A 16,248-nucleotide genomic window follows, 5' to 3' on the forward strand; every position below is an offset into this window, starting at 1 on the left:
AACGACATGGTGAAAATGGCTGCTATGCCTTGTGAACTTAGTAGATTGGCTATGTTTGAAGGAGGGGGAAAATGAAAGACTGACACAATGTAATTCACAGCTTTGCTACCAATAGGCTCTATTCACAGCAGCCATATTATGAAGACATTCACAGGTGTTACCAATGATACTAATGAAGGCTCTGTTCCATTCTGGTCAAACAGTCAGGGTTGCTGATATTGTGCATGTTGGCCCACTGGAAACACTCTGTTACACCAGTGGGTCTACAGTTGGGGTCCAGGGACCCCCATGGGCTTCCAAATGGCCCCTTACAGGTGTGTAACTCTGAGAGTGTACAAATGGACCGACCGTAAGGGTCCATTTGGTTCTATTTGTACATTCAGAGTTATGGGGATCGTGGAAACCACTGTGCTACACTTAATGGAACAGAGCCTTCATTAGTATCATTGGTTACACCTGGGAAGGAAGTGATAATATGGCTGCTGTGCATAGAGCCTAGAGGCTGCATGTGGGAGGTGGTGATGCTAAAATTACAGGTTAATCTGAATGATTTGGACTGATATCACAGTGAGAAACGGGGCAGGCACACTAGATGAAAGCAAGACATTAACATGCTTTAAATGTTGGAATACCTCCGTCCTCCAAAGCGGGGCACGGACGTAGCCTATACTTAAGCTTTCCTAAATGTCAGTGCCATTTAGTCAATACAGATTTGGGGGTTAATGAAGCATTGAAATGACTAGGTACTGTAAGGTTTTTCAAACCTTTTCAGGTCAAGGACCCCCAAATATGTACTTGGCTGTAGAACCACATCAGGAAATATATTGTGCCAGGGACCTCCATACAAGATTTGTGTTGAAATGTGTTCCAAAATGTTCAAGATTTAATCACATCGTTAATGTGTTGTGAGCTTGTAGATTGGCAATTTCCAAATGACTGAATATGGGTTTAAAGTGGTTAAACTTATTTTGACGCTGCATTAGCACATTTTTCTGGGGGCCCCCTGGAACCCCTCCCTCCAAAGACCTGGTGGTCCCTGGACCCCACTTTTAGACCCACTGGAGTAGATCTATCTAAGTATCTTCTCAGTGTTTCTGAATAAAATGTAAGATTGGTATGGACAAAGTAGCCTACAATTGTACAATTTCATTGTACTACTGCATCCTCTCTAGTGTGTGCAGTGGTTTTAAATTGTAAGTGAATTTCTGAACCTGCATCTTTTTCACCACCTCATACAATATTTGCCTATAGCAGAAATAACACAATAGTGTGTAGTTACATTTTCTGATGGTCTCTGTCTCCCTCTAGTGTTGGGTTGTGTGCAACACTAGTTAAAGCATAATTTGCCATTTGGGATGAAGCTTGAATTGATTGACTGTTTTGAGGAATAAGAACAAAACAAACATGTTTCTACTTTCAATGTTTTAATCAATGTCAGGTGCTTTTCCTATCCATATGGAGATGCTACAAAATGTTGTGTGTGTACTTTATGTATTGATTACCTATTTATCAACAGACAAACTCCATTGAGTTATATAAGACCTTTATAGCTGTGTAATAGGCAGCTACATTTGCTTTCTTGGCATTGGCTAAATCCCTGAAATTCTTTATTCTCAATTTAGACCTGTAGAGGGCAGTGCTTTCTTTCTTACAACAACAACCAAAAAAACGAAACAAAAAGAAACCTCAATGAAATAATCCAGAATTCAGAGGGGTTATTTGTCACTCATACTGGTACAAGCAGTGAAATGGGGGGATAGCCCACAAGACTGTGAAACAACAGCATTATGATACGCAATATAATGACTGTAGCCTAATAAAAAATAAATAAATAAGAAAACTGCCCAGGGAATGTACAATGGGAAATGTGACGTAAGTATACACGTATACATCAAGTACACTTCCTAATGTGTATGCATGTATGTTCTGTATCAGGCCTACTCAGATTTTTACTTAAGTAAAAGTAGCAATACCGCAGTGTATAAATACTTACAATTACAATTGCAAGTCCTACATTCAGCATACAGGCTCCATGCATTGTGGCTGTCTGCAGTGGTGGAAGGTAACAAAGTAAAGGTACTTTAACTTTACTTGAGTATTTCCATTTTTCAATACTTCATACTTCACCACAAGTATGAAGTATTGAACCACACCACATCTTAGGCAAATATTGTACTTATTTTTGCCTGGAATCCAGACTGATTCGGTTATCTGCTACTTTGGAATACCACAATCTAGAAATACTCACTAGTAAAAGTCTGGTATTTAAAATGTAGGCCTACTTGAGTAAAAGTACAAAAGTATTGGCATCAAAATATACTTAAAGTAACATTAGGCAGAATGTCCCATTTCACCAGTTCAATAGGTGTACAAATCTTAGCAGATCAACAAGCTCACAACGTGTCGCATCGCGAAGCCTTGTGAGTTTGTAGATCGGCTATTTTCAAACAGCCGAAGTGTATATAAGGCTAAAGTGGTTAATACATGTTTTGTAATAATAATCAAAATATACAAAGTAACTAGTAACCAAAGTATAGACAATTGGAAATACTCCAGTAAAGTAAAAGTACCTCAAAATTGTACTTAAGTACAGTACTTGAGTAAATGTACTTAGTTACTTTACACCACTGGATAGTGCTCTGTACTCTGTCATTGCACGTTACATGAGAAACGTATTTATGCATTCAAACCAATGTGGTAGTAGTTAAATGATTGTATCCCACATAAAGGAGAAAAAAAGATTCTACCATTTTATTTTCTACAAGCTCACATTGTGACACGTACTGTGGATTAGATTAACTTTTTTTAATATTGTAGAACATTTTTGTGTTTTGTCATTAGGAGAGCTTGCACAGTGTTCCATAAAATCGCCCATAAAATGACTATAAAATTGTATTATGCCACTTAACAATCTGATGGCCAACTCCAAGGCACAATATAATATAACATTTTATTTGTAATGTTTTTCTGCATAAAATATTGCATCATCCGTATGTGCATCAGTTTTAGTCGGCTAGACAGCTAGCATATATCATGGATCAATCATCATTTATGGAGCTATTATGAGCTGATTACAACATGAAAGTAGATTAATATTTGCTTTGCTGCAATACGTTGTCAGTGTTGCGCTGGTTGGAGAGACATTGTTTGTGAAATGAGTTCAACATTTGGCTCCAACACCTGGCACAGTTTGAACACCATAGACGGGTTTCCTGTTAGTAAACATGAGAGGAATATGACCGTGCAGCTGCGGGGGGAAGCCTATGGGTGCGTTTGGAAATTACGCACCGGAGCACACTCGCCTATTAGTTTGTATTGGCCAGTGCGCTCACTGCCGCTCAGGGCTGTATTTTCGAACGCGCCTTTCCCCCAGGCATGCGCAGATAACGCATTCTGCTCTGTGATGACGTCTCGCGGAAATCCGTCTATAGACAGAATAGCCTGGAAACCAGACAAATCTGCCAGAGCTAAAAAAAAAAAAAAGAAAAGAAAAAAAGCCCTGGGAAAAGCCCTTTCATGCCAATCAGTGTCTTGTACAAAAATGTGCACATTTTGAAAGGCAATTTTAGCAAATTGATGGATATGCCTTGATCACATGACGACAGAGATAATGTGTACTGATTGGCATGAGTTTTGGACAAAATCTCTAGCAGTAACAAAAAAACGTGTTTTGCAAAAATCGGCCTCATGGTGGCGCTATAGTAGTCTGATATGAATCATTTGGGGTGGAGGTTCTTCCTTGGCCTACTGTAAATTCATACTCTGTGAATTCTGGCCTCCCAGAATCCACCACCACTACAACCACCCACCCACCAATGTTTTTAAAATATTCATGACAGTTTCTAAAGTGCATAAAGATATTGTACCTCAAGTCTTTATTTGTAAAAATGATTGATTGATTGATTGATTCATTGATTGATTCATTGATTGATTCATTGATTGATAGTGATAGCACATATTTACATATCTGAAAAAAGGATACAGAAATAGTCCTCTTTAAAGATTGTTTTCAGGCATTGTATTGGACATTTTAAGGAGTATGGTACAGTTCAGACAGAAATGGGAGAAACAGTTATGCAGGACAGGTGAGGTGACAGAGAGGCAATGTCATCGTTAAAACCCAGGACATAGTCGTGTGCCTTTTCCCAGACCACAGTTGTAAATAGGAATGTTCTTGATTGTCTGCCTGGTTAAATTAAATTCAAAACAACAACAACAACAACAACGTTATTTTGCTGTACATGGTGAGTCTTCCGCCGTAATCTGAAGACTCACCTCTTCAGACTCCACTTTAGCCTGTAGCACTTGTCCTAGCCTTGACGACCATGCAGTCTTATGCAAAGGTTCAAATGTAATTTAGATAGCATGTTATGTAGACAGATGCCAGGTTCATTTGTTGACCTGGCATCCTATAGTTTGTATAGTTTCCATGTACATTTAATTCATTGATACTATTATGTTTAGACTGATGATAGTTTCATGGTTTACCTATGATCCTAGATTACGGAGGCACTACACTGTCTCTATGCATTTGATGTATTACCTTGCGTTTACCTTGCTTATATACTGTAAATCGCTCTGGATTAAGAGCGTCTGCTAAATGCCTAAATTCTACATGCACTCATCAGGAAGCATGCATGTGAATGTTGTGTTGTTTTTCAATTATATATGTTTTGTGTTGATGCCCTTCTTAATTACTGCCCTACTTTGTCATACTACAGTATCACACCAAAATAGCCGATCTGCAAGCTCACAACGCGTTGCAATGCAAAGCGTTGTGAGCTTGTGCATCTGCCATTTTTGCTGTTTATGAAGTCTGTGTGTGGGTTTTTATGCATATTGAACAAATGAAAATAATCAACATGAAATGTTGACTAAATAATACCTAATACATTGGATCCACTGGAACACAGGTTCTTGTTTCCATTTCCTGAAAAGTATCAGTTTTGGATTACAAGGTAGGTTTCCACCCGACAGCGATTATGTGTATACCATCACAGAGTGAACAACAGAATGCCATTGAAGTTACTGTAATTGTTAGCATTGCCATGTATCGATGAACCTTTCCGTAACTTGACATAGACCTCATCTCCTTTTGCCAACTGCACTGTGACACCATTAGCAGAATTGTAAAATCCATCTCTATTATAGCCAGATGCGGTGGCAAGTAGTTCTGTGTTCTTGTAGAGGTATGCATAGCCGTCTTTTCCACTATTATGAAGGTGGTAGAAACTGAAGTAATACACTCCTTGTACCGGCGCAGTGAAGATGCCTGTAAGGAAGAACATTTGTGATGCATTCATTTGTTTTACTAGCCCCCTACCTACACACACACACACACACACACACACACACACACACACACACACACACACACACACACACACACACACACACACACACACACACACACACACACACACACACACACACACACACACACACACACACACACTTCTCAGTTGTCCATAGGTCATACTGTACCTGTGCTTGAATTGTAAGCGTTGCCATTGTTGGTGAGAACCTTTCTGTATATCAGGGTGGTCTGTGTGTTGAATGGTCCGGTGGTCTCACTGCCCCCAAGTCCAGCTGAGAATGCCACTTTGGATTTAGCTATAAAGATACAATATAAGCCATTAGAGTGTACATGTCAGGACAATGTCAGGACTTGACAGTTTCAGCAACAATCTCTCAGTTTGTAATTACTGTACAATAAATCTTCAGATGTCATTCTGTACCTCCAGATAATCCTACAGAATAAAGAAACACTTCACCCTTTATCAGCCCAAACATCTGCCTGCTGATGAGATCAACCTATAGATTTCGAACTTGATTACGTTTATTTTATTTTATTAATGCAACAGCTACTATTTTAGCACGTTAATGTTCCAGGAAGTAAATAAAAGGCTGTAGCTAAGAAGACCAAACATTACTGTTAGTGAACATATAACATTGAAAAATATGAAGTTTCTTAAAGACATTGAATATTGAACTCCTAGGTTCTTCTTCTCTTGTTAGTAGGCCTATTATTTTTTTACCATCCAGTGAGTAGATGACAACAGATTGTCCTACCTGATGTCTCCAGCAGGTTGTGCAGCTGCTTCTCGCTCGAGTCCAGTCTGGCATGAACATCTCTGAGCTGTGACACACTGCTGTCCCCTGCTGCTGTTAGCTCTATAGACAGCAGACATGACAGATTGGTGCATTATGTCTAAATATAAGTAAGTAATAAGCCTTGCCAAGCCACGTGACCCATAGGGCAGGAGCCTATACCTGTTTCTGTATTTTCTATATAGGCTATCGTTGCTGCAGTCGGGCAGAAACCTTTTTTTTTTGTGCAAATTAATATCCTACTTGATCATACTACAGCGTCACACAAAAGCATCAAAAGTAGCAGATCCGATTTTTGTTCCTATCTAGTATTGGACCTCGACAGGTGCTGATAGTCACTGGAAATGGGGTAGAGGAGCACAAAAAGCAAAAATGCCAAAGAGAAACACATAAACAGCCTGACCATGTCTATCTTTATTTATTTTGTTTCTATGTAAAGCGTGGTTGATATACATAAATAGAATACATATTCTAGATTAGATAAAACATTTACTGGATAGTGAAATAGGCAACAGGTATAATTGTTTTAGTGACAGTGTGGCAGGTTTGTAGATAAATGATGATGATCAACATGATATAACAATGACTAAAAACAGTGATGTCTCACTGACCTGAGAGCCTCATGTTGAGCCTCAGTTGCTCTGCAGTTCCATTTTCATATCTGGACTGTAGCTCTTCAAAACTGGACTTGTCTGCAAAAAGGAGAATGAAAATAAATAAATATATATATATATATATAATAATATACTCGTTGAGTAACTGGAATTGTCAAAATTCAAACCCTACCCAACACAGGGCCTAAAGTATTTCAATCAATAGCCATCAACACTCACTGTGTATGGTCAGGACAATGATGCCAGCCAATAGGAGAAGACACAGCAGGCCCAGACAAGCTGCAGCGGCTCTGAAACCATTCTGAAACCAGTAGTCTGAAAAACATAAGACAAACCAATGAGGTTATTTCAGTGTTTAAAGAGTTTAGTTCCAAAAGAATGCATTTTTAAATTTTTTATTTAACCCATTCAATCCGGGAACGCATACTGTGTCATTTTAGATTTCTTTGGCTATTCAAAAATAGCAGATATACAAGCTTGGTGCCGCGCGCTTGTAGATCTGCTATTTTTTAGGGAAAAAAACGTGAAAATGTGTGCAAATCTTTGAATATATATGTACACTTTTAACTCAAATCTTTGCTTCTGGGGGTCCCTGGATTGGAACAAAATATTTTGAGATGGGGTCTGTGGCTAAATACATATGATTTTGGGGGTCCTTGACATGAAAAGGTTTGAGAACCAATGATATATATAGCAACATACGCTTTTTTCCCCAACTGTTCGGATTTAGAAGACATTTGTAGAATCCCCGGGAGCAAAGATTTGAGTTACAAATGTTATATATTCCAAAAATTGCCCAACATTTTTCAAAAGAAATAGCAGATCTACAAGCTTGTAGCGCGGCACCTCGTGCCGCACAGCATGTATATCTGCTATTTTTGAATAGCCAAAGTATAAAATAATGGTTAAAGTGCGTTCCCGGTTTTAATGGGTTAATACATTTTGCTTGAAACTGAATTTTCAGTTCTTCCTTTAATATATCAATTACACTCAACATTGTGGTGTTCCAGATGTGTTAGTTAATCATTGTAGCATATATTTGTACCTCTGTGCTGCTGTTGTGCGGTGTTCTGCACAGCATCCCGCTGTGTGCCAGGGTCACGGCCGAAGTCTCCTGCAGAGACATAGATGTCTACTATCCTCTCCTCCCTCTCTCCCCTGTCTTCTTCTCTTCGGCCATATCTCACCTTTGTCAAGTCTGGCTCGGCGTACACGTCCTCACTCATTCTAGTTCACATTCAGACTGCAGTCATTGTAAAACGTGTTGGAGAAGAGAAGTCCAGAAAAGCGGAAGTCCAACATGTTAGAAACGGAACCTTGAAGTCCAGTCCACACCAATACAACTCCTTGCAACATATGCAACTATACTTGCAACCATTATTCCCCAATGGCAGTTGCAAATAGTTGCATTGGTAAGGTCTGGCCTTAAAGGGATAGTTCACCACCAAAATGACTTTTTTTCTTTTGATTAGTCACCCCATGGAGACTTGAATTCATGGATATTTTTAGTTTTTTGTCGCATTCCTAAGCCAATAATTTGATGACCGGCAGCGGTTCCGGTAGGAGACACAAAGAGTCTCCTTTGTGTCTCCTACCGGAACCGCTGCCTACAAATTATTGGCTTAGGAATGCGACAAAAAACTAAAAATATCGATGAATTCAAGTTTCCATGGGGCGACTAATGGGGTGAACTACTTGGGTGTGATGTGTATGAAATCAGCATAATGTTCTGAAACCACACTTCACGCCCACTTCTCTGAGAAACACTGAGAGAGGGCTGTTTCGTTCTGCTGCAGTGTGTTATTAAAAGTGTTACACATTATTTGAGAGTTCTGACAACATTATTTGCTATAGATGTGTCTTTTGGGTAGACACCAGTGGTGTAAAGTAACTAAGTACATTCACTCAAGTACTGTACTTAAGTACAATTTTGAGGTATTTTTGCTTTACTGGAGTATTCCAGATTTCCAGTTTTCAGAACTTCTACTTCACTACTCCACTACATCTCAGAGGCAAATAATGTACTTTTATTCCACTACTATTCTTTGAAAACCTTTAGTTGCTAGTTACTTTTTAGACTTTAATTATTATCGCAAAACACACCAACCACTTCAGCCCTATACATATTTCGGCCATTTGAAAATAGCAGATCTACAAGCTCACAATGTGTCGCGATGCGACGTATTGTGAGCCTGTAGATAGGCTATTTTCAAAAGATTTTTTATACATTTTGAACTTGTGAAATGGGACATTATGCACAATGAGTACTTTTACTTTTGTACTTCAAGTATATTTTGATTCAATACTTTTGTACTTTTGCTGGAGTAAATTTTGAATTACGGACTTTCACTTGTAACAGAGTATTTCTACATTGCAGTAATGATACTTTTACTTAAGTAAAACATGTGAGTACCAGTACCACTGGTAGACACCCATCATACTTTGTAGACTTGAGCATGTCAGTGCACTTGTTTCTTGCTAAAACCAGACTTATCACGGGGTGGAAAAAACTACTTGGCCTGACCTTTGTACTGAATGAGAGCAGGAAGGAGAGACATCGCAATAAATTGTGTAGGCATAATGAAGGACACTTTTTTTTTTTTAAATAACTTTATTTTTAATTTTTCAGCATTATCATGTGGGCAGCAATCGACAGTGCTGTCCTCAATCTTGACTCATGCTTTGAGGGCTTATATTCAATGGGGAGTACCCCGAAGATGGCAGTATATGGATTAAGATTAATAATCGTGTTGAAAATGTGATTTTTTATTGAAATTGATGAAAGACACTTTCTCATCTGAAGGCAGTTGGACAGGTGGTCAACTGCCGTGGCTTCCCTTTCTTAACTGCTTTAAGGAGGTTAGAGAAATGCTCTAACAGGAAATGTAAGCAAGTATTACAAATATTACACCACATGGTGAGCATTTCCTCAACCATGAACTTTGTGTGTGTGTGTGTGTGTGTGTGTGTGTGTGTGTGTGTGTGTGTGTGTGTGTGTGTGTGTGTGTGTGTGTGTGTGTGTGTGTGTGTGTGTGTGTGTGTGTGTGTGTGTGTGTGTGTGTGTGTGTGTGTGCGCGCGCGTGTGTGTGTGTGAGCGTTCCTCTCATGGTAGTGCTACAGGCCTACTGTATAACTCTTTAACTGTAGTGTAGGTGATACAGAAAAAAAAATCCTCTGGATTCCATGGCTCATTAGAGTGCAAGTTAACATAGGCTATTACCTGATTGCATTTGTGCAAGTGCATGATGATCATTAGACTGGTCTCTCAATTCTTCATGTTCGGTGCAAGTGTATTGGCATTTCATACGTTGATGAAAAGCGCTTAAATAACGATCCTTTACTTCAAAGTGACTGGCGTGACGTCCCTCGAGAAAGAGTCATGCCATTAAAAGAGAATGGCTGTTGCACATAAAACAAACATATCAATTGTCAGATAACGTTTTTTTTTAATTCAGTTGAATTTGCCTCATGTGCACATTCGCTACATTTCATTTGATCATGCAGTGAGTGAACCGAGGTGTATGCTCACACACAAACACAAACTCCATAGTACGGAGCCACATAAAAAAAACAACAACAACGGCGCTCGGGTGGCGCAGTGGTAAAGTCCCTGCGGTGGAGGTTGTGGGTTCGAATCCAACGTGGTGCATCCGTCTTTGTCGGGCTTTGTCGTTTTATGAAGTTTATGAAGATGTGTAGGATAAGTAGCTCCCCAAATTACATTGCGACTCATTTTTACCTTGTAGTCGTAGAAATGCTATTTTCCAAAATATTTTGTCAAAATGTTGAAAACATTTGAAAAAATAAGTACTTTTACTTTGGTAATAATTTAATGGTAATACTTTTGTACATTTACTCAAGCAAATGTTAGGATACAGGCATTTACAAATCTACATTGTGGTATCGCAATTCGCTAATTTATCCAAGTTGGAAAAATAAATACAAATAAAGTACTTCCATGATGGAGTATTCCTTGCCTGCATTATTTCAAGCACTCTGTTTTGGATCACGTTATTCCTCCCACACAACTGTCTGAAAACAGGTGGAAATGCAACTGAGCTGAATCATCCAGCTTGCATAATTGAAGCTATCATTTCAAAGTCCCTTCCCTGTTTGGGTCTTTTCTTATCAGTACAGACACTGCTCTGTACTCTCATCGCACATTACATGAGAAACTTATGCATTCAAACTGTGGATGTCTACTACTGTATATTATACTATACCACTATCCTGTATATTATCTTCACATTCTTATACTATACCACTATATGCTATCTAACATTATTGTTGTACTATATTATACTATCGTACGCTATTATATTTATTATTATTGTTATTGGTACTACTTGTATTTGCTTATATCTCCCTCTCTGTCTCTCCCTCTCTCTCTCTCTCTTTCCCCCCGACACGGTCGAGGCAGATGAACGCCCACCCTAGAGCCTGGGTCTGCCTGACGTTTCTTCCAGTTAAGGGGGAGTTTTTCGTTGCCACTGTTGCAAAATTGCTTGCTTAGGGTGGGACAATGTCAGGTCTCTGCTCTACATGTAAAGTGTCTTGAGGCAACTTGTTGTGATTTGACACTTTCAGGTTCATTTGTTCAGGTTCATTTGTTAAGGTTCATTTGTTGACCTGGCATCCTATAGTTTGTATAGTTTCAATGTACATTTCATTTATTGATACGATTATGTTTAGACTGATGATAGGTTCTTGGTTTACCTGCTATGATCCTAGATTACTGAGGCACTACACTGTCTCTATATCTTTTTTTTTTGATGCCCTACTTAAAGGTAGGTTAAGTGATTTACTTTGGTTAAAATAAGTGTTAAATAGCTCTATATTCTGATAGTATTCATTGCTATAGAGTGTTTGTTCAGTAAAAGGTGTCTCCCATGTCTCTCCAGCTCTTTATTAAACAGAAAATGCATTTTCAGTGCTCTCTCCTGATTGGCTTAAATGTTGTCACCTACCTAAAAATGTACTATATTCTGTTTACCAAAGAGCTGGAGAGACCCCTGTGACCGAACAAATGCTCTGTAGCAATGATTGCTATCAGAATAGTACTTTAACCTTTTAACAAAGAAAAAAATAATAATATCACTTACCCTACCTTTAATTAATGCCCTACTTTGTCATACTACAGTATCACACCAAAATAGCCGATCTGCAAGCTCACAACGCGTTGCAATGCAAAGCATTGTGAGCTTGTGCATCTGCTATTTTTGCTGTTTATGAAGTCTGTGTGTGGGTGCTTATGCATATTGAACAAATGAACAGAATCAACATGAGATTTTGACTAGATAATAACTACATTGGATCCACTGGAACACAGGTTTGTGTTTCCATTTCCTGAAAAGTATCAGTTTTGTACTAGGTATCCACCCAACAGCGACTATGTGTTTACAATCACAGAGTGAACAACAGAATGCCATTGAAGTTACAGTAATTACTATTATTGTCATGTATCCATGAACCTGACCGTAAGTTGACATAGACCTTATCTCCTTCCTTCAACTGCACTGTGACACCATTAGCAGAATGGTAAAATCCATCTGTATTATAGCCATATGCGGTAACAAGTAGTTGTGTGTTCTTGTAGAGGTACGCATAACCTCCTTCTCCACCTTTATGAAGGTGGTAGAAACTGAAGTGATACACTCCTTGAAGTGGTGCCGTGAAGATGCCTGTAAGGAAGAACATTTGTGATGCATTCATTTGTTTTGCTAGTCTCCTAACACACACACACACACACACACACACACACACACACACACACACACACACACACACACACACACACACACACACACACACACACACACACACACACACACACACACACACACACACACAAACTCAGTTGTCCATAGGTCATACATACCCGTGTTTGAATTGTAAGCGTTGCCAATGTTGGTGAAAACCTTGCTGTATTTCAGCCTGGTTTCTGTGCTGAAGGGTCCAATGGTCCCACTGAGCCCAAGTCCAGCTGAGAATGCCACTTTGGATTTAGCTATAAACATACAGTATAAGCCATTAGAGTGGACATTGAAGAGGAGATTCAATGTCAGGACTTGTTTGACAGTTTCAGCAACAATCTCTCAGTTTGTAATTACTGTATAATGAATAAACCTTCAGATGTCATTCTGTAACGCTAGATAATCCTAGAGAATAAAGGAACACTTCACCCTTTTTCAGCCCAAACATCTGCCCGCTGATGAGATCAACTTGAAGATTTCGAACTTGATTATATGTTTATTTTATTTTATTAAAAGGCTATAATAAAAGGCTGTAGCTAAGAAGACTAAACATTACTGTTCGTGAACATATAACATTGAAAAATATGAAGTTTCTTAACGACGCTGAATGTTGAACCCCTGGGTTCTTTTCTATTTTTTATTTTTTATTTACCAGTTAGTAGATGACAACAGATTGTCCTACCTGATGTCTCCAGCAGGTGGTGGAGCTGATTCTCCCTGGAGTTCAGTCTGGTGTGAACATCTCTGAGCTGTGACACACTGCTGTCCGCTGCTACTGTTAGCCTGTCCACTGCTGCTGTTAGCTCTGTAAACAGCAGACATGACAGATTGGTGCATTATGTCTAAATATAAGTAAGTAATAAGCCTTTCCCAGCCATGTGGCCCATATGGCAGGAGCCTATCTCCTGTTTCTGTATTTTCTATACTGTAGGCAGTCGGGCAGAAACCTCTCACCTCCATATTCTAACTGTGTGTGTTTTTTTTGGAAAATGAATGCCCTACTTGATCATACTACAGTGACACACAAAAGTATCAAAAGAAGCAGATCCACAAGCTCGAAACGTGGCGCGAAACGCCACATTTTGAGCTTGTTGATCTGCTACTTTTGCTATTTTTGTGTGACACTGTAGTATGATTTAATACTGAAAATGTAATACTGAAAAGTCACAGTTTTGGACATATGAGGTTTCTATCCGACAGAGACGTTTTTTTCCATAAATCAGTGCAATTGAACACCCTTTACGTCTGTGTGTTGGTAAAAACAAATATTGAACGATGAAAAGTATTAAAAAGCGCTTCTGACAAAACCAGCAAACTCCATTGGAACCTCAAACTTTCTACTAAACCAACTAATTCCACCAAAGGGTTAGGGAGTTAGCTGGTTTTCCTGACTCCAGGCTCCACCCCCTTTTGACCTCCAACCTCATTGTGAGCTTGGAGGTCCATTCAGCTGCTCTTATCAATGATGAACAAAACCTCCTAACTCCACTTTTTGTTTTGTTTTAGTAATTTCCTGAAAATGTTGCATTTTGGAGTTAGCTGGTTTCTGCCCGACAGCAGAGATATGCTGTTTCTATACAGCATGCAAAATGGTATGGCTAAAGTTGGCTACCACAACTTCCCAGCAACACAGAAGATGGTCATGTGACATTACCTTCATTCTCACTCTCTGTAGCCTTCAGCCTATCTTCCATGGCTAAACAAATGAAAAGAAAAGAAAAAAGATTGCATGGCTGAATTGGCCCTCAGTTACAAATAGAATATTTGTATACTACACTAGAATGCCTATCTTTATTTATTTTGTTTCTATGTAAAACGTAGTTGATATACATAAATAGAATACATATTCTAGATTAGATAAAACATTTACTGGATAGTGAAATAGGCAACAGGTATAATTGTTTAAGTTTTAGTGACAGTGTGGCAGGTTTGTAGATAAATTATGATCAACATGATATAACAATGACTAAAAACAGTGATGTCTCACTGACCAGAGAGCCTCATGTTCAGTTGCTCTGCAGTTCCATTTTCATATCTGGACTGTAGCTCTTCAAAACTGGACTTGTCTGCAAAAATAAAATATGTATACAATAATTACACACACACATACACACATGTATGGTATTTACCAAACTGGAGTAGGGTGGTCGTACATTAATGCCGTACTTCATCAAGAGTGTCACTCAAAAGAACAAGCTCACAACGTGACGCATTGTAGATCGGATATTTTCACTATTATTAAATATTTTTAAGATAATACAAAAGGAACGGTTTTAGACATACAAGGTTTCCACCCTACAGTGATAATACACACTGTAGGCATATATATTGTTAAAGGGAACGGCTAAGGAATTGGACTTGAAACGTTGAGGAACTGGAATTGTCAAAATTCGAACCCTACCCAACATGGGGCCTAAAGTATTTCAATCAACAGCCATCAACACTCACTGTGTATGACCAGGACAATGATGCCAGCCAATAGGAGAAGACACAGCAGGCCCAGACACACTGCAGCAGCTCTGAAACCATTCTGAGACCAGTAGTCTGAAAAACACAAGACAAACCAGTGAGGTTATTTCAGTGTTTAAAGAGTTTAGTTCCAAAATAACGCATTTAAAAGTTTTCATTTAATACATTTAGCTTGAACCTTAACTGGTCAATTCTTCCTTTAATGCATCAACAAGACTCAACTTTGTGGTGTTCCAGATGTGTTAGTTAACCGTTTAAGACCGGGAAGAAATCAGTGTGTCATTTTTTTTTCTTCTTTGGCTATATAAAAATAGCAGATATACAAGTTCATAGTGCGGTACTGAGTGCCACACTATGAGCTTGTAGATCTGCTATTTTTTTGAAAAATCGTGAAAATGTGTCAAAATCTTTGCTTCTGGGGATTTTACAAATGTTATCTAAATCCTAACATTTTTTATTGTTTTTTTTTACTTATGTTGCTATATTATCAATGGTTTTCAAACTTTGTTCATGTCAAGGACCCCCAAAATAATATGTATTTGTCTGAGGACCCCCTCCCCTCTTAAAATATTTTGTTCCAGGGACCCCCAGAAGCTAAAGATCTGAGTTAAAAATGTATATAAAAGATTTGCACACATTTTCACGATTTTTCTAAAAAATAGCAGATCTTCAATTAGCTCATAGCGTGGCACTCGGTGCTGCGCTATGAGCTTGTAGATCTGCTATTTTTGAATAGCCAAAGAAATCGTAAAATGACACACATGCGTTCCCTTCCCGGCCTTAAAGGGTTAATCATTGTAACATTGATTTGTACCTCTGTGCTGCTGTTGTGCGGTGTTCTGCCCAGCATCCTGTTTTGTGCCAGGGTCACGGCCAAGGTCACGGCCAAGGTCACCTGCAGAGACATAGATGTCTACTATCCTCTCCTCCCTCTCTCCCCTGTCTTCCTTCTCTCCTCTCTCCTCCGTCTGCTGCTCCCCCTCTCTTCGGCCATATCTCACCTTCTTTGTCAGGTCTGGCCTGGCGTACACGTCCTCACTCATTCTAGTTCACATTCAAACTACATTCATTGCATAACTTGCTGGAGAACAGAAATCATTAAAGAGGAAGTCAACCCTTTAGAAACGGAACCTAATAATTAAGCCATATCACACCCACATGTGTGAGAAATGCTCAGAGGTCAATTTCACTCTGCTACACACAATTGTTACAAATATTATTTGAGAGATCTTTATTTGCTATAGTTGTGTCTTTTGGGTAGACACCCATCATACTTTGTATGCATGTCAGTGCACTTGTTC

The 16,248-nt window shown here is 38.9% G+C and overlaps 1 protein-coding gene across 1 annotated transcript; it reads right to left on the bottom strand.

Moving 5' to 3' along the window:
- Positions 1-4,994: 4,994 nt before the first annotated feature.
- On the bottom strand, positions 4,995-15,990 carry LOC311061626 (uncharacterized protein; the record flags this gene model as incomplete). Its single annotated transcript, XM_084080319.1, has 7 exons — positions 4,995-5,272; positions 12,604-12,732; positions 13,161-13,283; positions 14,133-14,174; positions 14,470-14,544; positions 14,927-15,022; positions 15,762-15,990. The coding sequence occupies 7 exons, from the start codon at positions 15,988-15,990 to the stop codon at positions 4,995-4,997; spliced, it is 972 nt and encodes a 323-aa protein (XP_083936445.1).
- Positions 15,991-16,248: the final 258 nt, after the last annotated feature.

The sequence above is a fragment of the Gymnoscopelus microlampas genome, assembly GCF_963454915.1.
Source record: "Gymnoscopelus microlampas genome assembly, chromosome: 15".
Classification (NCBI taxonomy): Eukaryota; Metazoa; Chordata; class Actinopteri; order Myctophiformes; family Myctophidae; genus Gymnoscopelus; species Gymnoscopelus microlampas.